General features: G+C 38.0%; 1 protein-coding gene across 3 annotated transcripts in view; it reads right to left on the bottom strand.

The window, feature by feature from the left end:
- slc4a5a (solute carrier family 4 member 5a) overlaps nucleotides 1–25875 on the bottom strand; it is a 64704-nt gene that overhangs the window by 15564 nt on the left and 23265 nt on the right. Inside the window, exons 6-21 of one of the 3 annotated variants that reach the window (XM_088077168.1) lie at nucleotides 23893–24045; nucleotides 23313–23435; nucleotides 21975–22030; nucleotides 19859–20016; nucleotides 19666–19753; nucleotides 17186–17340; nucleotides 16719–16847; nucleotides 15705–15879; nucleotides 12623–12756; nucleotides 10859–11130; nucleotides 9408–9469; nucleotides 8010–8201; nucleotides 4968–5081; nucleotides 2831–2992; nucleotides 1248–1426; nucleotides 985–1057 (exon numbers count right to left, since the gene is read on the bottom strand). In XM_088077168.1, the coding sequence (XP_087933294.1) occupies nucleotides 985–1057; nucleotides 1248–1426; nucleotides 2831–2992; nucleotides 4968–5081; nucleotides 8010–8201; nucleotides 9408–9469; nucleotides 10859–11130; nucleotides 12623–12756; nucleotides 15705–15879; nucleotides 16719–16847; nucleotides 17186–17340; nucleotides 19666–19753; nucleotides 19859–20016; nucleotides 21975–22030; nucleotides 23313–23435; nucleotides 23893–24045 (2225 nt within the window). The remainder of the gene's footprint in view (nucleotides 1–984; nucleotides 1058–1247; nucleotides 1427–2830; nucleotides 2993–4967; nucleotides 5082–8009; nucleotides 8202–9407; nucleotides 9470–10858; nucleotides 11131–12622; nucleotides 12757–15704; nucleotides 15880–16718; nucleotides 16848–17185; nucleotides 17341–19665; nucleotides 19754–19858; nucleotides 20017–21974; nucleotides 22031–23312; nucleotides 23436–23892; nucleotides 24046–25875) is intronic. The other 2 variants (XM_088077169.1, XM_088077170.1) reach the window with 2 other exon arrangements.

Here is a 25875-nt window from a genome sequence, read left to right as displayed (position 1 = left end):
GTCATCTGGCTTCCGTGTTCTCCGTGCCGGTACAGCCGCGTGTGTTTGTGGACCCCGTGTCAGTGTGCTCGGCCCGCGGCTGGCGTGACATAGCCTTCTTTGCTGCCGCCGCTATGTTAGCATGTGTTCTTCACCTCTCCCTCCCGTGACAACTGAATGAAAGAGGCTGTACTGGAGTGTGGCTCTGTGGTGGGACCTCTGCTGCTTTGCTGGCTTCGCTTTGCTGCCTTGTTTCTGACTGCTTTGCTGGCTTAGCTTCTGCTGCCTTGCTCTGACTGACTTTGCTGCTCTGGCTGGCTTTGCTGCTCGGACTGGCTTTGCGCTGCTTCACTTCGCCCCGCTCTGCCTTGCATTGACTAACAGCAGCTTTCTGGGATTATTTCATTGCATGCATTTCTAGTTGCTGTGCATCGACTCTGCATGTGTTTAATTTTGTTATTCTGTATGCATTTGATCTTGCTGTGCTGCATGCATTTAATTTTGCCTGCTTTGCATTGCTTAGTTTGTTTTACATTTTCTGTGTTTTTGTTTGATTTAGCCCTGCCTTATTTGGTTTTTGGTTTGCATTGATGTTTGCCTTGCTTTGATATGCTTTTCATTGAGTTTGTTTTCTTTATTTTGCATGTGTTTGGCAGAAGTTTGTTTGCTTTTTGAATTGTTTATTTGTTTCATTTGTTTCGCATGACTTTATTTATTTGCTGATTAGTTTGCATGTTTTGGCTCTGCCTGGGGGGATTTTTGTGATTATATTTTAAACCTATTGTCTGTTAATTGTTATCAAAATAAATATCATTTTTAACTCTGTAAACCACGTCTCTATTCAGGTGTGTTGCGAACCTGTGTCCTTGCTATGAGTAACAGAGTGAACTCTTAATGTCCTGGGGGTGAAATTCCCCCAGGTGGCGTTGTCGGTAACCTTTATTACTCTTTTTTCCAATTTGTTTAGGTAAACTCTATAAGCCCCTCGCCACATATAATTCATACCTTAAGTACAGGAGCGAGGAAGATGGAGACTCCAGTGAGGGCAAACACCAAAAGGCCCGTCATTCTCTGTTCTCTGTATATTGGACATTGATGAAACACACACACGAAACTGTCAAGTCAATTTCACAAGGCTTCTTTCTATTTCAACTACAAAGGGACTTAACAAAGTGTGTCTCTCATGCTGTGATATTGGCAGTGGAAGCCTGAAGGGATTAAGTTACACACTTTTTCATTTCTGTGTTTTCAACTTATTATGGACCTACCTGACCCCGAGGAACTGAGGCTGCTCTCCAGGAGCGCTTGACGCACTCTCCATCTTCAGAGAGTCGATGTGTGCGATGGAGATGACGGTGGCGGCAACGTACCAGGGCAGGCCCATGAAGGAGCAGGCGGCCATCAGGACACCCACCCAGAACAGATCCAGGTGGTAGCCACAGCCTTTCTGCAGGGGGGTAATATGTTTTGTTGTTGTTTGAATGTTACTCCGGCTGTGATGTTTTATTAAAATACATTTTAAACTGATTCAAAGTGCAACATATCGGAGGTAACAACATGCAATAATAGTATTTTTCAATAATTATAAAAGGTCTGAATTATCCGTAAATACGATAAAAGCAAATTTAAATGTTAATTTAAAATCTATTGTAATTTAAAGGGTAACTTTTCAGCATTTTCAAACCTAATTTTCTCATGTTTTTGTATCCAAGTAGCTCTTTTTACACTGAGATTGCTATACAGAGCCACTAAAATGTCCTGACTTCACGCTGCGTTTGCATTCTTTTACATAGACCCAAACAATGGTGTCATCATGTCGCTCCAGAGTGTAAATTTAGACAGCACGCCGGCATGATGAGCCTGGTGTTTAGCACAACAGCATTGGCCTCCAGTGTGACATGTAACATAGGCGTTGGCAACGCTTTCTAAACAGTAACAGTAGCAGAGTATGGCATTAACAGTCATGTACCATCTCTGTTATATGGCGGTTATCTCTTCCTCTGCTCGGAGGGTGAAGAGCTCTTGGACCTCATTGTCTACAAATTATAGTGGACATTTATGGCTTTTGTTGTACTTCTTTGAGTTTGTCTCTGACTGCTGCTTTTTAATTTTCTCGCGGTGGGCTGCACACGTAACATGCCGTTAAAATGTTACACCCAGACACCACAAATTCAGGCTGTCCCTAGATTTGGCGTTATTTCTGCTTCAGTGCCAGCTTGATTCCATGCCCCCATTCCACAAACGTACCTTTGACACAAAACAGTGAGGCAGCATAATGGCACGATATTTCCGTGTCAAACAAGCAGTGTAAAAGGGGATATCGTCTATTGTGAATAACAATGTCCAGTATTAAAACACAGCTGGCAGGTGTGATGTAATGTGACAAAAAGGACAATTGTGCACTGTCAGTTTATGTTGAGAAGTTTAGTGTTATCTAAAAAAAAAAAAAAATACATAAAAAATGTTTGTGTTGGTGAATTCTGAAATTGTGCAATTAGAATGGTAAAATAAATGAAGAGAAACTTCAGACACTTCTCTTTCTCTCTCTCTATATATATACTGTATATATCTGTGTGTATATATATATATATATGTATATATATTCAATCGTAGCCCGTCTGTGAGCAAAATAACCACTTCATCGATGTACAGTGACACCATTGAATTGCCTGATCTGGCAAAATTGCATGCGCTGAGCGGCTGCCGGCTTCACCGTCTCTCTAAATTCTGGAATAACTTAAAAATTTCGGTCACTTAGACACAAGAAAATACAAAGTTACCCTTTAATATGAGCTTTTATGAAGACAGCTTTACTGCAGTGGGAAGTGATGCACAGCTGTGACACATGTACCTTCAGTTTGTTCTCCTTGCGGTTGACAATGACGGCGCTGATCTGCTGGTCCATGAAGATGAGGATAGTGACGAGGAGGGCGGGGACAAAGCTGGCCACATAAACCCACCACGGGTTCTTACCGAACGGCATCACCAGCCAGCCACGATCCGGCCGAGTTGGCTAGTAGTGGGAGATGAGAAGCCACTTCATATACATAACAGACTGAGCAGCAGTACATGAACATGTTAGACATCAGATGATCACTACAAGACATTTTCAGTCAGTATCTATACTGGAATCAGCCAACATGTTGGGAGAGACACTTATTTGCTTTCTTGCAGAGTTGCCTGACTCTGACATGTGTACAGTCCTGCTTCCTTCAAACGAGAACTATCTCCAGAATCAGATCAATGCTCTCACACTTAGGCATGGAAAAGTTATTAATGGATTCATCCTCTTCAGGCTTCACTACTGTAACTTCATCCTTTCCCCTCAAAAGTCACTTTCTTGCTGCCACCCAGTTCAGAATGCAGCAGCTGGACATCTCACTGGTTTTAGATGAAGTCACATCACCTCAATCCTGGCTTCTCTCTTTTGGGTCCTTGATCGATTTCAAATTGATTTTAAGATTTTACGGATCGTTTTTAAGCATGTCTGGATCTGGCCCAAAACTACATAGCAGAAATGCTGACCTCATATGAGCCAGTTCCCAAGCCAGTTAGATCCTCAGCTTCTGGCTGTAACAAAGTTGAGGCCTAAATCTAAAGGTGACTGTGTGTTTGCCATCAGGGCCCATCAGCTTTGGAACAACCTGCCTGGAGAGATAAGACTTGCAGAATCATAGACCTCTTTTAAATCAAAACCCATCTTTATAGACTTGCTTTTATGTGATCTCATCTTTTTTAAATTTTTTGTTGTTGTTTTTACTGTGTATTGCTTTAATACTTTTTATTGTATTTTATAAGTTTTTATATTGTTTTTTTTGTTTTGCCTTTGATGCTTTACTGCTCCTATCTTTTATTATCATCTGTCTTCGCTTGATTATGTTTAGGTGTCTTTTGTCTTTTTGTTTTAATCCTCTCTCAATTTTGTCTGGTTTTTGCTCGGCCTCCCTGTTTGGCTTTCCGTTGTTTAATTGCTTTTAGGGAATCCTGCTTCAGCTTCGCTCTGTCTGTCCAAGCACTTTGTGAACTCTGTTTTTAAATGTGCTATTTAAATAATCCAAAAACATCATACCAGCAGCCATGGCTATTAACGGTGCAGAAAGACCAGGGGAAGCTTGCCTTGGGCGCTGAATGTGCTGGGCCCGACACTAGATTTCCAAAATTTTAAGCAGTTCTTGTAAATGATTAATCAATCAACAGATCAGTTGCCCACTAATTTTTCAGCTAATCATCTAATCACTTCAACCCTTAAAATCCTGGAAACACATCAGTTTTATGGGCTGTGTTCAGATGCCTTTTATACACATTTAACCCTTTGAAACCAGAGACAGCTAATTTGACTTCTTTTCAGAACATGGCTTAAAGACAACGAGCAACTTCAAGAACTTCAAGAAATGTCTTACAAATTGCAAGAAATTATAGAAATGATAGATAAAATGACCTTCAAATTATTTTTTAAAAAGAGAGATAGAGAGAGAGAGAAATATTTGGAAGCTAACAGTAAATAAGAGAAAATTAGAAAATATATTCACCATTATTGTTATTATTATTATTATTATTGTTATTATTATTATTATTATTATTATTATTATTATTATTATTATTATTATTATTGTTATTATTATTATTATTATTATTATTATTATTACCTAACTGTGTCCGGGCTGCAGCTTCATATTTAATGGACAGACATGAGAATGGTAGCAATCGTAATCTCATTCTCGGCAAGAAAGCAAATAAGTGTATTACACAAAATTTGAAACTATTCCTTTAACGTATGGTCGATCCAGTCTGGGAAGGCATTTGTTTGTAAACCAGGAAAGGAATGAATGAATGAATGATTGAATGAATACAGTAAAGGACCTCAAATACTTTAAATGCCATGATTTGCTTTAGTTTGTGCTGTTAAACACTTTGCAAGAGCATCTAATTACTAACTAATTATGCTGCTGATTTAATCTTACTTTGAGATTGGAAATGACTGGCTGTACCTTAAACTCTGTGGGGACGATGAGCTTGGGAGTTTTGAGTCCCATCAACATATCGAGCCCCACGAACGTCATGATGGACATGAAGATCGAGAAGTCACTGATGAGTTTCCTCAGCTGGTGTCACAAAGAGAGAGAAACACACATGAGACACAGAAAAATGAACATTTCTCTGCAGAACTGAAGACACGTGGCCTGTGGAGACAACTCATTATTGAAAAATCTGAGCCGTGTGTGGCTTCACTTGAGTCAAAGTATCATCCTTGTGTCTGGAGAAAAGAAGGGGTTCATTTCTTTTGTCTGTTTGACTTTACAATTCCTGCTAGAGATCAGACACAGGTAAGAATCGAGCTGCAGTGCCATGAAGGTTTTGTATCAACACGGCTATAAAATAAAAAAAACAGCTCACTATGCTGCTAAAAAGTACACTGATTGTCAGAACTGACAATAAATAGACCATCAGCATGAAAAAAATGTGACATTTTCTGCTGAAAATCTGCATAATACACTTTTTTCCCCCTCAAATTAAAAAGTGAAAAGTAATCATATATCTTTAAACACTTTTGGAGACTCACTTTACATTCCTGGTACTACATGACACTGCTGTTTTAATTATTGTGTACATCTGCACTTTGTTATATTTGTCTTTATTATATATGCAGTGTGTTTACATTTAAATTCATCTTAAAGGTACCCCCTGGAGTTTTTGACCACTAGTAGTGATGTGTTTACAAATGGGATCTGGTTTGTTTGTGTCATGCACAACCAAAAGGATGCACAAGCACATTACACATTCCTGCTATTTCACTGATCGACAGTCAGCAGCAACATGGCAAAAAAGCATAGCAATGCACCAGAAAACAAAGTGAGAAAGAAGCAAGCAAGGAACTAAACCAAGCAAGCTAGCAAACATAAATGGAAAGAGTTTGTTTAAACTAAATAATTAAACACAGTGGGCCTAATTGGAGCATTGTTGGGGACTAAAAAAACCTGGCCCGACCCTACATGAACCTGCATAGTTTCTGTCCAAACCACAGCAGCAGTTTTGGACTTCAGCCCGATAAAAAAACACAGATTTCATGTCAGAAAAATAATTATAAGCAGACTACCAGGTACAATGAAAGTGAACTGTTCATTCATTCATATCAGCCTGTTCTCACTCCGAACTCATCAAATAGTGCCCCATATCAGTGCTGAAAACATTACTTTAATGTTAGGCCAAATAAGTTTTTATGCGTTACATTAACGCACACTGGACTGGATTTCTGTACACTGCACACTCAAGGTCAGCTTAATTATTTAAACTTAAGATATTTGCACTGTAACTATACTTCTGAAAAACTGGACAATCCCTCCATTGCACCTTTTGTACATACATTTTGTGTCCTTTATATTATATTTGGTCATTTTAAATATTTAAATTGCTTCTGTATTTTTTTTTTTTTATCTTATATTCTATTTAAATTCACTATTTTTATTCTTCTTTTCTGTTAATTGATTTGTACCAAAACACCAAGTCACATTCCTTGTATATGTAAATGTACTTGGCAATAAAACCACATTCTGATTCTGATTTTGATTTTGATTTTGATTTTGGTGTACAAGCGTGACGCCAAAAGCCACTTTCTGCATCCAACCAGAATGCAGCTGGATGATGTCGGATGAGAACGTGCTCTGATAGAACCAGTGGCGTTGTTATTATACATTGGCGGACAGTCATTTCATAATTTCTTGCCAATTTATGGAGAAATTTAAAAGTGTTTTTCTCTTTTAATTTTTTGATTTTATTGGCATCATTTGGCAACACATGGTTGGTTAAAATGTGGTTAATGAACTTTGGTTGAAAAAGTAGTTAAGACAATTCTGTCACCCCCACAGCTGCCTCAGGGTCTTTACACAGTATGTGTAATGTCAACTACTGTGTATAATTTTCTTTTTTATTGTTGTTTATTTACTTGACCTCCTGTCTATAGACTGCTTTGCTTGAGCAGCTGACTTCATATCAAACATATATCGTCTTTATTTCTGTCACAGTACAGCACAGCTCTAACTGCACGTCGTTGGCAGCTTTGGTAGTATTTTCTAATAGTTTTGGGTCCCCAAATTGCAGAAGAGGATTACAAAGTGAAAAAATAATTTCCGTTCTGAGTTTAAAGTCAGAATTCTTAGTTTACACTCAGTGCTCGAATTAATTTTTTACACGTGGCCCTAATCCTCTTCCATTCTGGTGCTGCTGACACTGTTATACTTTTCTATGCTGATTTTTGACTGCAGGACTCTGAGGTCTCTTTGTACTATGTGGCAGAGGTTGGACCAAGTCATTGATATACAAGTCACAAGAACATCTTAAGTCGTGAGTCAAGTCCCAAATCAAGACGGACAAATCTTAAATCAGGATTGACAAGTCAAAAGTCAAGTCCCAAGTCCTAAACTATGCACTTCCATAGCATATATCACTGTTAGAGTTCACCACAACAGAGTGATTTTTTTATGTTTCTGTCCTGTCTTGTTGCAGACTGTAAGTGTAAAATTGTACATAAAGTACTTTGAATTTATAGAAGACATCCCCAACCTTGCCATACTAATTTTTTGGGCTTGGGGGAAAGTATGATGTATTTTTATCTCAAAAGGCTCAAGTTGAGTTGCAAGTTTTTTTTAATTTGGCAAATTGAGTCTAAAGTCATCAAATTTGTGACATGAGCTTGACTCAAGTCATGTCATGAGTCATGTGACTCAAGTCCAAACCTCTGCTGTTTGGTAACATTTTTGTCAATTAAACTTGCCAGCAAATGGAGCCAAACAGCTAGATTTACAAAGCAGTTTGGCACGCTGATAATGCAACTGGCTTGAAATGAACAATTCGTGCAGTCGAGAGAGTTAAATGAATCCAAGTTGGCACACCTAAGGTTCAATTTAGGATGAAAATACAAAAAAGTTCTTGCATGAGGCCCAATTTGTTGGACTTGATTTTATTCTGTAAAATATTTTGTAACTTTGTCATGTTAATTAAAGAAGATGCACAGATAGATAGATGGATTTTGTCACCTTGGTGGGGAAGTAGCGGCTGAACTTGAACTTCTTGAGGGAGACGGTCATAGAATAGGTGCCGAAGAAGAGAATGAAGGACATGAGGGCCAGATCGGGGACAAACTTGCAGGACTTTCCCACCAGAGAGCCTCCATACTTGAGACACTCCTTCTTGCTCAGCTGGCTCCAGTCCAGACCTGTCACATCCAACTGGGATGGTGGGTGGCGGTGGTGGGGAGACAGGAGAGGAGGAAGATGAAGAGTGTTTTGATGGAGATGCAGAGAAAAATGTAAACACAGACGGAGTGAAAAGTGTCGTCATGGATGTGAAGTTATAATAGAGAGTGAGAGACGATGATGGGACAGATGTCAAAAAACAAAGGAGACAAAGAGCAAATTGACTTCTTTATCAGAGTTGATACCTGGGTCGACTGTACAGGTCACACATTGACATGGACTACATTTAAAAACTTTTACTTTTTAAAACACAAAAATATATGTTTATCTTGCCTGACTTGCCTGGTGTTTTTCAAAAATACCGTCCAAACTCTATACAAATATTTTTTTAATTTCAGCATCCCTTGTGAAATTTGAAAATCCAACACTGATTTCCGTTTTTACAGTTTTGGCTTTGATAAATGTTATGGTTTTTATGTTTCCACAAAAAATCCCCCAAAATTTAAAGGAAAAAAACCCCCAAATATTAAAAAAAACAAAACAACTTGTCAAAGAAAGCATGCCTTCCAAACTTGTTTTCTAAAAAAAAAGGGGAAAAAAATTCAATAAAATTAAAGAAAAAAATAATAAAGAAAAAAGCTTCACTGTTTCTTCCATAAACATGCCTTGAAACCCGCGGGCCATGTTTTCTTTAGAAATCGGCAGTAAAATAAATAGAAAATAAAGCCATTCAAAGTTGTACGCCCCTCCCCTAAAGCCAATGGTATTGAAAAATATTTTGTGTTGTGTTGTGGGCATTCACGAGAGATGGATCGTGGGAAGGAAATGAAGAAACTCACATGATGAACAAAAAACCCCAAAACATAACATAATCAAAACCTTGTCAGATGTCCATGCATATTAGAGCTATACTACATTGTCATCTACAGAAAATAAATTCATCACTATGTTACATTAATGTAAATTGATTTACTTTTCAGACAACACATTTTCATGATTTTTCCAAAACTTTAAATGATTTTTGCTGGTTCCAAGACTTTTCCAGTCCTGTAAAATGTGACATTTTCCATGACCATGGGAGCCCTGACTACACATAAAACATTTTGCTCTTTTATAACAATGCTGTCATTTAGGCTGTAATTCATTCTGATGTTTCTGACCCTCTAAGCATTTAAACATGAAATTCATCCACCAACACAGAGTTAAAAAAATGAAAATTGAATGAAAACAAGCACTTACCCCAGAAACACTAGAGCTGTTATCTGGCATTGGAACTAAACCATTGAAGATCATTGCAGCCACTGTTTGTGAACGGGAGGGAGAGAGGGACAGGGGAGTGAGACAGAGGATGAAAATAAAGAGTGGGTCCAAGAGGGAAACAAAAGGGAAAGAAAAAGAAAAGCAAAAACATAATGAGAATCCATTGACTGTGCACTGTGGAGAGCACTTGGAGGCTCGTGCAGTGAACAAAGAGGTACTCACTTGCAAGAGACGGCAGCCAAATTGTTGGTGCATGGCGAAAGCAAACAAGAGACAAATCAGTTACAGAAATCAATGTCCACAGAAATTACTGCAAAACACCGCCATTTTCAAAAATAGTAAGCATCAGGGTACTGGTAAACTGAAGGAATATAAATTAAATTAGATTTTCATTAAGCCATGAAACCCAAAAAAGATTCAAGTTGGTAATCAACAAAGATAGAAACCACAGCCCAGCTGATACTGCTCACAGATATCTGATATCCTTGAGATATTGGAGTGTCAGACAGATTTAAATACAAAACGTGTCTTTTTTACAAAAGATCTGTGACAAGGATCCTTTCTTTTGATCATTAAATATATGTACTGAACATTTTATTTTTGAAAAATTAACTGGTCAGTGTTGTCTGATCTAATATGACCTCATGTTGCAGTTTGGCAGCCTAATTGGCTGTAAGCTTATTGTTTGAGATTGAATTGGATCCAATCAAATCTCACAAATATCTTATTTAAAAGAAAAAAAGGAAATCCATTTCAGTCTCTTTAGCGGCACCTATGGCGATAATGGATAATTGCAGCGTGTTTTTCTTTGATAGACTGCCTATATTGTGAAATGTACGAGCACTGGTTATCCAGATTTGCTATCCTTGAGGAGTTTGTATCTGGATCGGGAAAAAAATGGCACTAAAGTAAAATGGATTAGATGACCTTGGAATGCAAAACATGGGATTTTCAGATCTGCATCATCTCTTTAAGATTCGAATTTTGAACAACTGGGCCTGAAGGACAAGCGATGAGCAAACATAGATTATATTTAAAAAAAACGTCTGAGATTTTGTCATTTCTTATATTAAAAAGTTTGTCATTCTGCTGCTGACTGTCAACTCTCAGATTGTTTAAACCTTTATATAACCATGCAATTAAGGACGAATTCACATTTATGATTGTGGCCTGGCAACAGATAGAGCATCTTGAGGGAAGGGGGTATTATATAGGGCCTAAAAGATGTAAGATAAAAATTCTTTGCTGTTTTGTACAGCTTAAAAAAATAAACTTCTCCACAAAAGTTTTCCATAATGAATGGTTAAGAAAACTGACTTCAGGTGGTTTAAATCTCCTCTACATCCTGCCTGTGTTATCAGTACTGATCCCAAAAAGAGCCACTGGTGGATAATCCCCCTGTATCCCCCTGAGCCAAGGGGTGAACTCACTCGGGTCTGGGGCCAGGCATTCGCACTTGTAGGTGGTGACATAGTCGGGCTTAAAGTCGGTGTTGATGGGGTAGTATTTGAAGGAGCCCACCATCTTCTTGATGGCGTCAGAGATGAAGATGAAGGAGATGAGGCTGGAGAAGCCCTCCTCTGTGAAGCGTGTCATGTATTTAATGATGTAACTGGCGTCCGTCGCCACCAGCAAGAAACACTGCAGGCAGGAGTGGATGCCGATCCACAGACGCAGCTCCAAGTAATCTATGTCATTGTTCCTTTGGGAGGGAGAAGTCAGAGAGGCATGATGAACACATTGATAAAAGAAAACATGGATTCAAACAACAAAAACATACCTGAGGCAGCATTTCTGTTCATATATATATATATTATCTGTACACTGTAACAATTGCTGTTAAAATACAGCCACATTCTAACAGTAATGTACTTTTTTTTTTCAAAATACAGTAAAACGTTATAAATCTTGATGCTTTTTGGAGGCAAACTCAAAAAATAATTTATAGGGTCTTTGTTTGGAGGGGCAAAATACAGTAAAACGTTATAAATCTGTATGCTTTTTGCAGCCAATATTACAATGTAAATATCATATTCGTCTGTAAAACACTGTAATAAATTTAATGGTAATATAATATAAAGTAATTTACGGTATTTACATTGTGAATTATATTGTATACATTATATACAATATATATATCAACTGTATGACAGGCTTCACACGCTCAAACCTTGGAAAAATTTTAAAGATGTTAATCAAGCATTGGCATATTTCATATTATGAGTTGTACTCTCTGGTAGGATGGCCTGCTCTGGTGACCCATAGGCTCTTCCATTGGTACACCTTAAAATATAAGGCAATTCTTGGTCTGCTCCCTCACTAACTGTGTGTTTTAATGCAGAAAAGTTCCAGACAGTATTCACAACTTCTCAGGACCTTTTTATGCTCTCTGTCCCAAACACTTGTACAGAAATTGGGAAAAGGGCTTTTGGGTATTCTGCACCCTCAGCCTGGAACTTGTTACTGAATGACTTGAAACTGAAGGAGCTTGTGTCGTTTTTTTAAATCTGAAACAGATGCTATAGGTTGTCAATGTTTTGACCTGCCGGGTTGTTCAACTGACTCACAGAAAGCTCTCTTTTGACTCATACACAGTTCTCTTTTAAAGCAAATTTTAGTGCTTGTGAACTGTATTTTGTCTCCTTTTGTGTTTCTGTCTGCAACTTTGTGCTTTCACTGCTGACTATCAAGGCCAGGTCTCCCTTGGAAAGGAGATTCTTTATCTCAATTGGAACAACTGATTAAATAAAGGTTAAGTAAATAAAATAAAATAAATAAATATTGATAAAATTATGTCATTTCAAACAGTTAAAAAGACTGGCTTTTGAAGGGTGATTATTTGTTTTTTAATTAAAAAAAAAGCTGGCCTAATAAAAAAGGTGTGTTCTATCTGTTATGCAATATTTGTTTCATTAAACATGAAAGGTGAAGTGATTCCAATATATTGTAGTGCTATTTTAAGACTTGTGAGCATATTTTGATGATTATCAAGGTAACATAATAACTGCAACTTTCCTGTACTAAATGCAAATCATGAAAAGGGGTCACACTGTACAGCAGAAGATTCAGTTATGTTTTTCTCCATAAAAGGATTATCAAATATTCCCTTAAGTGACGTTAAAGAGGGTCAGCAGTACTTAGTATTCCCAGTGTGTATACCAAGTGCAAGATTATTAGGCTCTACAGAAGCTCACTTGCTGAATTCAAACAGCAGCTTTTCAAAGATGAGGATGGGTCCAGTGGAGCTGAGGATGATGAGGGGCTGACCGCTGAAGAAGCAGAAGACAGAGCCAGCCAAAGCCGTACCCAGGAAACTCTCCATCACACCCTGTTGGGAAACAGAGGAGGAAGTTATTATACACACAGAAACAGTGAGGAGGCAGCAGAGAGGAGCTGTTGTGAAACGATGCTCAGACCAAGCCGCTGGGGAATGAAACAACAGCTGGACAAAACTGCGACAGAATTGAAAAAAACAGACACAATACTAAGCAGAAGTGTGTGTGTGTGTGTGTGTGTGTGTGTGTAACCTGAGCAAATTAGGTTGAGCAAATTAGGTTGCTTTCTTTCAAAAACATCAGAGGGTGTCGAACAACTTCATAAGAAATGAACCAAAAAATTAGCAAAAAATGAATATATGAATGATACAAGAAAATTATTGAAAAATAAGTAAAAGCCAATCATACAAACAAACAAAAAACAAGAAAATAACCTCAATAAAGTGCCCCCAAAATGATCATTTTCTCTTTTTTTGTTCTGTTACATTATTTTCAATATATAGCACTGTAAATATAGTTTTCTGGAGAGTTTTCTGGACTTTTTAAAAAAAAATATTTCCATGTCAAATTTTAATTTTTAATTTTTTATTTTTTTTTCCAGTTTTTGGGATATTTCTTGCAAAGTTGTTCATTATGTTTTTGTTCTGTTTTAAAGGAAATTAAAAACAATTTTCTCAGGTTTCAGAGGTTAAAATGCTTGTGAAAGGCTTCTTCATGCAGCCCAAGGGAACAGATGATGGTCCAGGTGATAAAGGGTTAAACAAGATGTTGTATCTACTTGGCAGGAAGGGGAGTGATTGAGTGCTAGTCGAAGCACTTATCTGAAATGATTCCTGCGCACATTTGTGTGTGCTGTGTGTGTTTTCTTGTGTTGGGTGCTCTGACCTCAGTGCACTGAAAGCTGGGACTCACTTATTTAGCTTGATGCTCTCTGGCAAGGACAAGTTCATATTTCAGTCAATAACACAGCTGCTTTATGACTATGCAGTAAAATTAATGACCATGTCTTGTTTCTCTCAGTTGTTTCCAATATGCAAACACATTCAGATGATTGACATATTGAATCAGATAATGCTGCAAAACAAAATTAAAAAGAGGAAAACAGTGTCATTCGCATAACAAACTAGCAGTGTACAAGTAAAGACTGTAAATATATCTTTATCTAACCTGATAAATATGACACGCAATTACACGTGAACTTCCTGAGCTGACCCCAGCTGATTTTAATCTACAGCTGCTACTTACTTGTATGCTACAGCATCAGTTTGGGCATGCTTTGACCCTAGACACATCCGTGCATGGACTGATATAGTATCAATGTATTCATTAAATAAAGGAAAATAAATGTTTATCTCTAAGGTGTAATAAATTCAACACATCCCAAATCGTTTGTTTCCTTGTTTTCTGATAAGGGGAAGCCATTTCATGAAATATGCTTATTTGTTTTTTACTGACAGTTAGATAAGAAGATCTCATATATCTCTAAAATAAATGTGAAGATAGATTGAGCAGCGTATTGTCTGGAAGCAGGAAAACAGCTAACTTGGCTCTGTAACAAACTCAGTCTACCAGCATCTATAAAGCTCATAAATAAACAGTCAGTCAGTCATTTAATCTGTAGAAAAAATGAACAAATTGAGGTTAAAGGTAGCTAACATGCTGGTCTGTGTGCAGGTTGGGAGCAGACCACAAGATTCCAGAAAATGACTGCTATCATCCAATAAAAAGTTTGATATATTAACCTCCATAAAACTGCACCTTGACGTTTTGTTTTTGTTCCAGTTTACACTGTGGTTTTCATATGAGCTATCTTATCTTTGGACAACACCAGAATAAATTGTTCCCCTTGTTTCCAGTCTTTATGCTAAAGTAAGTCAGTTTACTGCTTGCTGTTGCTGAATCTTTAACGGACAGACATGAGAGTGGTATTGATCATCAAAATTTGTTGGATCTTGTTTTCTCTTTGAAGTTTTAAATGAAGCAAACAAAAACAGTCACAAGATGTTTGAATTTAAATGATGAACACTGTTTTTATTTTATCACATATTCTTTATATTTCCCAGCTTGATGAATAGCAAACCATTAAATGAAGTAATGGTTTTAGCATCCTCTGGGAAAAGGTATTTTACTTAATTATCATGCTAGTTATTCCTAAAGACTTGAGTGAAAAAAAATTAGACTCAATCCACAAGTTTGAAAACTTAGGACTCTACTTGACAAAATCAAAAAAGACTTTGCAACTCCATTTGGACTTTAAAATCACGACGATCAAAGACTAGTGACTTCACATGGACTTGGGTCTTTTGGATGAAAAGTACTTGATAGCCCAAAGATTATTGTAAATGTTATTTAAAAAGTGCCATGAATCAGTGTACTCCCTGAATCAGCTTACATTAACTATTCTCAGCAAGTCGACATTTAATTCCCCAGATCCACTTTGTTTGAATCAATCCAACAGCATCCAATCAAGCTGCAGGAGAGAACCATGAAAAACTAACATCATGTTATTGAGCGCCATTTGGAAAAAAATTATGCCAAAGCTAATTTTGTTTGTTTACAAAAAATATAACTTCAGTATACTAAACATGTGAATTCAGAATTAAAGACACAACAGCTTCCAGCTTTGTTTGACGGTGGAAGTTGCACAGAAACGGTTGGTCATGTGGCACATTAACATATTTAGTGAGCTAAAGCTTAGCTAACATTAACTTGACAGCTCAGTAATTTTTTGGCAGATTTGTTGAAACAAATACATACAAATTAAAAAGCAAAACACATTTATGTTTGTTTTATAAATCTACTATATATCATAAAACTAAATCTATAATGTTATTACTTGTTGTTAAATGGCAGACTTATTGGTGTCTTGCGATTGCTAAGTCCAACCTCTGTTAGTGACCCATAGCCTGATTGCATGTGTCTCTCTGTTAAAAGTGCACATCTGACTGAAATAAATTCCCTTGTTCTGTTTCCTGAGTACGGCAGTCTCGCTCCGTTTTACCTGGTAGTTGTCAGTAGCGTCTCCTAGTAGACCGCCGAAGGTAATAGCGTTGGTGATGCAGCCCAAGTAGATGAAGAGCACCGCAGAGATGGACTGAATGTGGAAACCCTCGTAGAAGTCACTGGGCAGCCAGGGCAGTTTCCGCTTTATGTCCAGGTAAAGACCACCACAGAAGCTTTTGTACACGGACACACACAGTGGTTAGGATGCTTTAAAAAACTAGAATAATTTTATCTACTTATAAATTATTTATTTATTGTCATAATTGGCATATGAATTCTAGAGTTACAGCCAAAAACATGCTTTCTGAGGTCACAGTGACCTTGACCTTTGACCACTAAATTCAAATCAGTTCATTGTTGTGTTCAAGTGGACGTTTGTGCCAAAACTGAAGAAATTGCCTCAAGGTGTTCTTGAGATATTGTGCTCACAAGAATGAGACACAAATTTACAGTGACCTTGATTTTTGACCTATGACCACAAAATTCTAATATTATTAGTTTAGTGTGGATTCCCAGTGGATGTTTGTACCTAATTTTAATAAATGACCTCAAAGCATTCTTGAGATATTGAATTTATGAGAATGGAATGGTTGAATGTGCAGACGTAGATCCACTATGTACATACGGGTGGATGTATGGACACGAGAAAAACGTAATGAAAAGATCACTGCATTAGATCAGAATAAAATCACATTTTCCACTATACACCCTGCTGTAAAAAAAAACACAAGGTGGAACATTTGGTTAATTGGTTCTGTTGTTTTAGGCACAGCTGAGTCTGGCAGTCAAAGGCTACCAATCTGACCGAAGATTAATCATGTGTATCCTCAGCTGAAGTGCTCATTAGGCAGCATCTGCATCTTTTTGGGGGAGTTGATTTTGTACCCAAATAGTTTTTCGGCTTTGCCAAATTTTGATGAATTGATGTTCAAATTGAATTTCCATATGCCAGAATCAGGTTAAATGTGAGCCAAACCTCCCCGCAGTTTGCCATGTGGCCTGGACTACCTACCGTCCAGTGAATGCCAGCTCCTCTCCGAGCTCGTGTTGCTCTGGCAGCTCCTCGTCCTCCGCTAGGCCTCCTCCTCCTCCAGCTGTGCCGTTCATCTGCCCCAGCTCGTTTAAGGAAAACACCGACTTCCTGCAGAATAGAGACATACGGCACAGATGGGAGGAAAAATGGGGGATATTGATTCATGTATGATTATTAAATAGTTACTCCATGATGTTATGAATGTTGTTTCAGCAGCTTTTCATCCAGCAAACTTTGGCTGGGGCTTGCTGACATGGAGGCATTATTACACCCTGCATAAAGCTCTAACCTCAGGGTTTCAGGAAACAATTTATTTAGCTGCTGTCTAAATCTCTGACAAAACAAGCAGATTTTTAATGAGGTTATAACTTCATTCATACTGCTTATTGTGACACAGACAAAGGAAGCTTTAATGTGAAATACTGAGGTGGATGGTAAAACTCAACCTTTTGTCAGCTGAGGGGACTTTCTTGGGTGGCTCAATGCGGATTTTGGGATCCCATTCTCCAGGTGGCAGCACAATGACCTCATCCAAAAACTCATCTATGCCTGCGATGAGGTCTTCACGATCTCTGGCCTTGTAGGCCACATCACTGAAGAGCTGGGGACGGAGAGAGAGATTTCATCATTTCAGCTGGATATATCATAGTGATAGTAATCAGTATGTACTGCTCTAATATCTGGGATTTGACTCTTTCCCATCCTCTCTGACGGCCTCTGGAGACTTGTTAAACATGAACTGTGGGAGCTATATCGACATTTTGACCTCAGTTGGATTACAGTCAAAAACAACTGTCAGTCAGTAGCTAATCATGCCCTAGAAACACTGAAGTCAAGTGCACGGGAGCATAATCAAAGGGTTGATTCTAATTGGCAATGATTTTGGCATTTGTCCAGTTCTAGTTTTCTAAATGGTCACTGCACGCTGCACACACTGCAGGTCATTAGGACTGTATACGGAAAAAAAGAGCATTAACTCAAATGAAAAGCAGCAATTTTTTGCAGCCAGCGAAAAAAGGCAGATTTTTTTTTCGCCCAAGAATGGTATGTGGTATTTTCATTGATTTTCTCACTCCCACACAGCTTAACTTGATTCTAGTCTGTACAACATTCACCGAATGTGTTGGTGTCTTGTGCTCTACGCTGCCAAGGTGCTAGATTTTAGGTACTTAAAGCCAGCTAATAACTGTATATTCAATTAAGGGGTAGCTGCATTTATTGTATGTTAAATCATAAAGTGAACTTTTAGTGAAACCATTTGAGAAAAGAAATTTTACAATAAAAGTGTTGCAGTCTTTGGTTTTCTGCTTCTTTATTAGCCAATTAGTTTGTGTTTGTGTTTGTTAATCTCTACAAACAGAAATCTGTCACATGTATGAAGAATCTGTAAGCAGCAAAACAGATGTTTGGTATCAGAAGCATTTTGTTTCAGTTTTTAGTCCATTTTTAGTCCTAGCAGCATTGACCAGTCATGTTCAAGAGGCAGATAAACAATCTGTGTGGAGAGCAAAAGAGGCAGCACACATTGGCTGAAGTTCAGTCTTGAAACCCAATTTCTATCATCTAATGACAGTCTACCTTATCTATTCATTAAACAACCAAAATTTCCATTGCATAGAAGAGGAACTCTTGGGGTGGACATTACAACTCCTAGGTCTGTAAAGTGATGCCATGGGGCCCTAAAAACTTTTCCCCTTAGATTATGTTATGGAAAAAAACTGTAAATCAATAGATAAATTATTTTGAGCATCACAAGCTCTTCAAAATGGTTTGCTTCACAATCAGGATTTGATGCATTTGGTCCAATAACAGTTTTAGAGTCTAGAGGAACTGCACAATTTAATCATTTTCATCCACGATGATGTTGGCGAAGGGCTAAACAGAGATAAGCCGCTCAGTCAGTATAAGTTAGCCAGCCTGGAAGCTCTCTAATGCGCTTGCTCTAGAGGCCAAATGATGTGGAAGATTGTGGGGTTTTATTTTAATTTATTTTCATTATTATCTTTTTTTTTTTTTTTTGCTTCATGCACCATTGAGGAAATTTCCATGGTGGGCACATGCAGATAAGCACAGAAATGAACCCAGTGAGAATTTTTTCATTGTGTAGGTGAGGTAACATTATTATACAGTCCTGTTGATACTTCTAAATGCAAATGTCAACATGCCAACATGGCCTTGCTAATACGCCCAGCAGATATAATGTTTATAATGCATTCAGCAGAGCGAATGAGATACAAGCAGGCCAAACCTCATACATTAGGCATGTTTTTGTTTACAAAACTGATAAGTGTGTCTTGTTGACAGTGTGGTTTTTACTAGTTAAAATACAGCTCAGGTTGATGGGAATGTCATCAGTTTTGCAGATATTATATGTTTTAATGTGACCTCCCTGAGGTCATGTGGTTCTGAGGGGCACAGGAAAGATTTAACTCCTATTACGATGCCAGATTATAATGGAGGTCAACCAAAGATTTCTAACCCTCAACCCTGTTAGTGTTTGATTGTGACCATTGAATATTCTGTGTATAACTGTGGCAATTTAAAATAATAGCCAATTATTTCTTTCCTATTTGCATCTGCTGTTTAAATGCGGCTTTGTGCTCAGTGATATAGGAAGCAATATCGGCTAAAGTTGCATTCAGGAGCGAGAATAACACACCATCAGGAAGCCATTTGTGACTCATTATCCCAGTAGAAACTGTGCTCCAGACTGCTGCTCAACAATCGGCATCACTTCCGCATGTGCTTAAAACACAATCACATGGAACATACAGTACATTTTAGCTCCAACTCAAACCCTGTCTACAGTAAATGACACTGTCTGCTCCTACTTGGCACATTACATTTACTGAGGCCATGTCAGCATGTGGCAATATATAAGGCGTGACATGGAAAGATATTTTACAACACAATGACAGACACTTACATCATCCACCATTAGGGTTGCTATGGCTCGGCCAATCTCATTATAAGACTTGGCCTTTCCTTGGGGTCCCAGGAGAATAAACAGGAATCTGTATGGCGATAACACAAATGTGAGTTATGTGTTTGGGTGGCAGGTATGTATGCAAAGGGCTTTGTTGGAGTGAGGATGAAGAAGGCATTGCAGAGCATTTCACCTAGTGGGAACAGGAACCTCAGTGAGACCTCCCAGTGTTGTAGCCTGGGCCAAGCGGACAAAGGCTACGAAGGGTTTGTTAAGGAAATCCACTTCACCCACCAAGACGTTGGATGCCTCTGCATCTCTGGGGATTTTCTTCATGAATTTATTCTTTAGCTACAGAAAGAGGAGTGAGAAAGAGAGGACATGGTAAGACAGTATGCATTTACTTTCGGTACATTAATGTTTTTTTTTTTAAATTTTCCCTTTTTTATTTTTCTTTTATATTTATTATTTTTCCTGAAGCAATTAGATGTATAAATTTAAAAGCAAACTCCTTAGGTAATAAACTCAATCATACATATAATACATATTATCAATTACATTATATAAATTAGTTGAAAAAAAAGGAAAAGTGTAAAATATTATAATTATATTATTATTATTATTATTATTATTATTATTATTATTATTATATATAAACAGAAATTAAGGGCTTAAAAATACAATAGTTCTGTAAAATTATTTAAAATATGCAATTATGATCATTATACATGTAGTATTCCCCTAGCTTTTTTCTTTATTCCATAGATATTTTTCCCTAGCTTTTATTTTTGTTGTTCTTTGCTTTATTCCCCCTTGTTTTTAAAAGAAACCACACCAATTTATTTAGGGTTCAAAGATTTAATACTTATGACATGCATCTGAAAGCAGCACAAGAAAAGCGATGTTGGTGCAGGTTTCGAAGGGTTAAATAGCTTACCTTAGGCTCTGGGAAGTTATAATGGAGATTTTTCTCTATTTTCTGATGTTTATTAGAAGAAAACAACAATGCTTAATTGAGAAAATAATTGGCCAGTAAACTGATCATGAAAATAGTTAGTTGCAGCTCTACTTTTGCTGCAGCAATGAGTGGATGTCTCCACAGGGATTGTTAAAGTTTCATCTTGTAATCATTTGTTACAAACAGTCTCTCTGAACCTGGCAGATAAGTGTGGCAGGGCGTCGTTAAATCAGCAGACATTTTCGAGATAACATTTCTGCCGACATTGCACCTCAAGAAACAGCAATCAGAGAGGCAAAAAACAAACGTAAGCTGCTACAGCTGTGACTGAGAGAGGGATGGCGAGCTAACCTGACCTCTCTGATTGCATGTAAAGGTGCAGCAGGAAATTGGATGGCGGCACAATAACACTCAGTGATGGAGAGCCTCACCAATAACTCGCAGCCCTGAATCTGCGGCTACATGTGAGGGCCGAGCACGCGGTCAGGACAACGAGATCTATGTTTTTTCTGATGCGAGTTCAATATTGACACAAACAATGTGGCACACACACACACACACACACAAACACACACACACAGAGAAACTATCACTTGTCCACTGTCACATGTGACCTACTGTGAGCCTGTAAAGAGAATGTGAACATCCAGCCAGCCAACTCATAACTGGGGTACTTGGAACTGGACGCCCAGTGCTCGTCCTCATAGTCACACTAACAAATAAAGTTCACAGCCCACATCACACACATTCTCGTTCTTTCATTTTTGTACATTAGTCATCACTGTGAATGACACTTAATCCTGACCTGTCTGTTTCAAAGGCCGATAGCCTAATCCAAGCAACAACAGCACGACCTTCCATCAGCCCAAACCTGTGTTAAGCATTTATTGCATCCCCACACAAATGAGTGAGTTATGTGTTTGCACGCTTCCTCTATCACTAGCTGTCACCTTCACTGGAAACCGCTATGAAAGATTGATGACACTTAGGACAGAGCTGCCTCCCGCCACTCCAGTGAAACATCAATTCAACACAACACAACGCAACGCAACACAACACAACGCAACGCCTCGCTGAGATATGAGATAGGTAATCTCTGCATAATGGAAAGCAACAAAGTGGAAAATGAGTATAGGCCCTGGAGACAGCTTTCATGCAGATAAAGAGACATTTTGCTTTTTACAAAAGATAGGGACATGCATTTGATGATGAAGTCAAACCCTGCTTTGTTTGAGGAAATGTTGTTTTTAAGGCTGTGAAGCCAAGTGATCATTTATTACCTCAGTCAATTTATATCTCTAATATTTCAGTATGCAAAGCTTAAGTACGTGCAGAAGATTGAAATCATCACCTGGTCTGTGCTGGGGGTATCTGCGATATCATTCATACTCCGACTCTGGGCGTGACCTGGAGTGTAAAACAACAACAACAAAAGTTATAACATCTGAATTACATGCTGTTTTAGATCATTAATGACGCAGCATTGCTCAGCAAACATTGGTCAGATGTCATCACATCACTGGCCAAAACTAGTAATGGACAGACGCCAAAAACTGGCCCTCTCTTACAAAACAGGAAATATTGGTCAAATTATTGCTATGAAAAAAAAGCAAATGTGTCATATTTTGATGTTGCCAAGACACTCAGGGAGGACGTCCAGCTGACAGCCAGATGTTGTTTATATCGGCACATTTTTTTTTATCTTGGAACATCTTTAGATGTTCAAACAACGGTCATTCAACATCTCAAAGTTTGCTGGGTGTCACACACCAGCCAGAAAATAACAATAAATAAATAAATACACTCACACCTTTTATGAAAAAGAGAGAACAAGGTAAGAAATAAGACCAAAGGAAGAAAGTCCTTTAATCTCTCTCTTCTTTTTTTCATCTTAACTTCTTTGGCGTAATATGTAAGACTTATAAACTTAAAAAAAAAATCCAAACAGTAACAAGAGTAAAATTGGTCCCTTTAATGCTGAACGCAGGTTGATGCACAAATTAGTTTTAAGATGCAAGTGGAAGATGAGAAAGCTGCGGGAAAACAGTTTCATAACTCTAATTTGTTGAGATGGAGATCTTGACATGCTGAATGCCAATCTGTGAGCTGTTTATTCAAGTAGTTTATTTTACCTCAAGACAGAGAGAATGTTGAGGAATGTAATTACTCTTTGAAATTGGGGTCAGTAAACAAATGTTTGTTTGCTTGTTTATGTGTGTTGGAATGACTGAGTTGAGTCCAGCTTTCTTCGTATGAAAGGTTGACTTTAACAGATCAATCTGGACTTTGAGTGAACAAGTACATAGAATTAATTTTGAGCAGTAAATGCCATCTGTCTGTGACGAGATGGAAACTTGTTCTTGGCTACAGTTAGTCAGTATAGCTGTATGATTTTTATATTAAATGTGGAACCAAAAAGTCATTTCATAGATGATGGAGATGTCTTCGTGTGGTAGTCCAAACTCTGTGTGTCAAAACTGCTGGATTATCAGTTTGTTTTCAAAATCTAATGTTTTTTTAGAGGATTTTCTGCTAACAATGTTTGTTAATGAAATCAATATCTGTCTTATTAAAAAATAACAGTGTCTTCTCCTTAATAAAAATGTATTTAGCCTTAAAAAACAGAGATGTGTCTGTCCATAATGCACAATGTATGCATGTAAAACCACAAACTGTAACAGATACTCACGCAGGCGACCATAGTTGGCAGACTGCTGTTTTACTCGCAGGTCCTCTGTGGATCGGTTAAAGTTGGTCACCGGCCCCAGACCTGGCCCTGGACCCGCTCCACCTCGGGACCCTGCATTACGACCTGGTAGGGGAAAGGGAAATAAAAACAGGCACAAACAGTAACAGAGCGGTAGGAGGTGACGCTTTATGATTTGTCTAGCAGTATGTGTCCTGCCCGGATGAGATGAGGAAATGCTACAGCGGTAATTAACTCATCAAACATTAATACGTCCCTTGTGGAGGATATGAACCTCGTTGACTGCGGGACTGCAGTCATTCATTTACCAAGTGAGTCAAATATGTGCTTGATAGATTTCTCAGAGGCTGCAGAATTATAGGTGGGACCACAACAGACTAATTCTTGATAACAAAAACTAAATACTATATCTCAGGGGTACAGGGTGTTAATTCATCTGATGGTATGTCATAGAGCATGCTGTCCGTAATTGTATGCAGTATAATTAATCATGGAAATAGTGGTCTCTTTATGTGTTTTTTCTTCTTTATGTGATAATAATTTCCAATAAGTGAACACTCACTGGTAGAAGAGCTGGACTTGCCGATATCGGCTAGGGAGCGGTGGATCGGCTTCTTGGTCTGGTGTCGATGTTTCCTCAGAAGGACAAAACTGATCTTCTCTCTTAGCTCCGGAGATATCATGCCTTCCTCTATCTGTCTCTCAACGATGTCATCTAGAAAAAGGAAACATTCACATGAGGACATTTAGGATAGGCATACCAATTTGAAGGATTTACACATTGTATTCCTTTAGCTTGTTACCAAATTATATGCAACAGTAGGGTGGGTTTCCATTACAGATTTGCACAAACTTGAGCGATATTTAACACAATTGCAAGATGACTGCGTTTCCTTTGAGTGATGTTGCGCGACTTTTCTGGCGATGTTACACGACCTTCCTCTCGTGATAACACTTCATGAAACACGGCGGTGGATGATAAAATTTTGGTAGGTTTATTTCTATTGCAGCCACTCAATGAAGCCAATCTAATAACGGCATCATTTCTTTGTCTTGTCTAAGAGTTAAGTAGATCTCTTCCTCCATGTTTTGTTTTTTATGTGACTACGTTCTTATTATCATTGGGGCTTAATGTCGTTTGGCATCCCTAAAGTTGCATTACCGCCACCTGGTGCGGCACATCATATGATCTATAAAAGTGAAAAAAATAGTGTTTCCATTGCAGTTTTGTGAAATTTTACTTTTTCGGATTGCCTGAAATACCACCTCATGCAAGCATAAAAACTTTTTTGCGATAAACAGGAGTTTTTTCAAAACTGACGTGTTTCCATTAGGTGTATTTTGTATTCACAATTTCAGTTTGCTTAATATGAGGGTTAATGGAAACCTGCTTATTGACTGAATAAACACATACAGTCCTTTGTAAAGTACATGCTGAGAGTTAGTGCTGCTTCCCAGGTTTTTGACTTCGGCTAAATATAGTATAAAGAAGTTCAAAGTGTCAGACTACAAGTTAAGACTTGTGAGTTTAAGTGGCATTAAAGAACTGTTTTGTATTCAATGTAAAGAATGACTGAGCTGGTTGATTTCCATCCTTTGACTGAGTGATGCACATCCTCCACACTCCCTTATGAGCAACAGTCAGTGTTTGTGCATCTCATATGAATGAATGTAGATTGTCTTGTGTATTGTCGTCATCATGATATGCTGGAGAACTCCCCACGACAAATGGGTATTTTCTAAGACAATTATCAAGAAAAGAGGAAGAATCATTGACAGCTCAATTACAGACAGATTTTACAAAACGAAGATAATGGGCAATGCACAATGGAGAAATATTGTATTAAACAAGGTCCCATTCTATTCAGATCAGTTTAGAGACAGCCAAATGTAATCTATTTTCAAGCAGAATTGGTCTATTGTTCTTATAGTATTCTACCAAGTACTTGACCAAGCAGAGGGAAATTGAGGTATAATATATTCATGCAAATAAAAACTGTAATGTGCCATATGGGGCAATTTACACTACCAGCAGTTCTTTCATTTTGCTACAAACTGGGAAACACTGTAACTGCTATCATTGATTCTTTTCTATTGATTATCTAATTGATTTACTGACCACTCTATACTAATGCATCTGCGGCTTCCGCTATGGCATGTAGTGAGTAGTATTGGGAGGGACAGTCGGAAAGCATGAGTTGGCAGCTGTATATTTAACAACAGGGGAAGTTCAAAGATGTTGTTATGGTATAGAGATATCCATACAGTAGTTAACCTTAATCTGAGAGAGGTAGTTTAGTTTACAACGTAGCCTGCTGTGGTCAAGTAGTATACACTGCCTTACTGAAAGTAGATCAGACCAATATCACATCCCTGTAAGTTAAAAAACTTTACATTTTTGGAGGCCCATGTCTAGTTTACACACCGGTGGCTGCCATGATATTAAGATCTAACGTAGACTAGATCTTAATGAGACATGTCTCTTGGTAGTTTTTTCATGATTTCTATCAAATTATTGGTCCAAAAAGGCATCTATCAAACTTGT

The sequence above is a fragment of the Plectropomus leopardus genome, chromosome 4, assembly GCF_026936395.1.
Source record: "Plectropomus leopardus strain MGB_pleo_1.0 chromosome 4, ASM2693639v1, whole genome shotgun sequence".
NCBI lineage: Eukaryota > Metazoa > Chordata > Actinopteri > Perciformes > Serranidae > Plectropomus > Plectropomus leopardus.
Note: the sequence above shows the minus strand (reverse complement) of the source record. Positions and strands in the feature narration are given on the sequence as shown.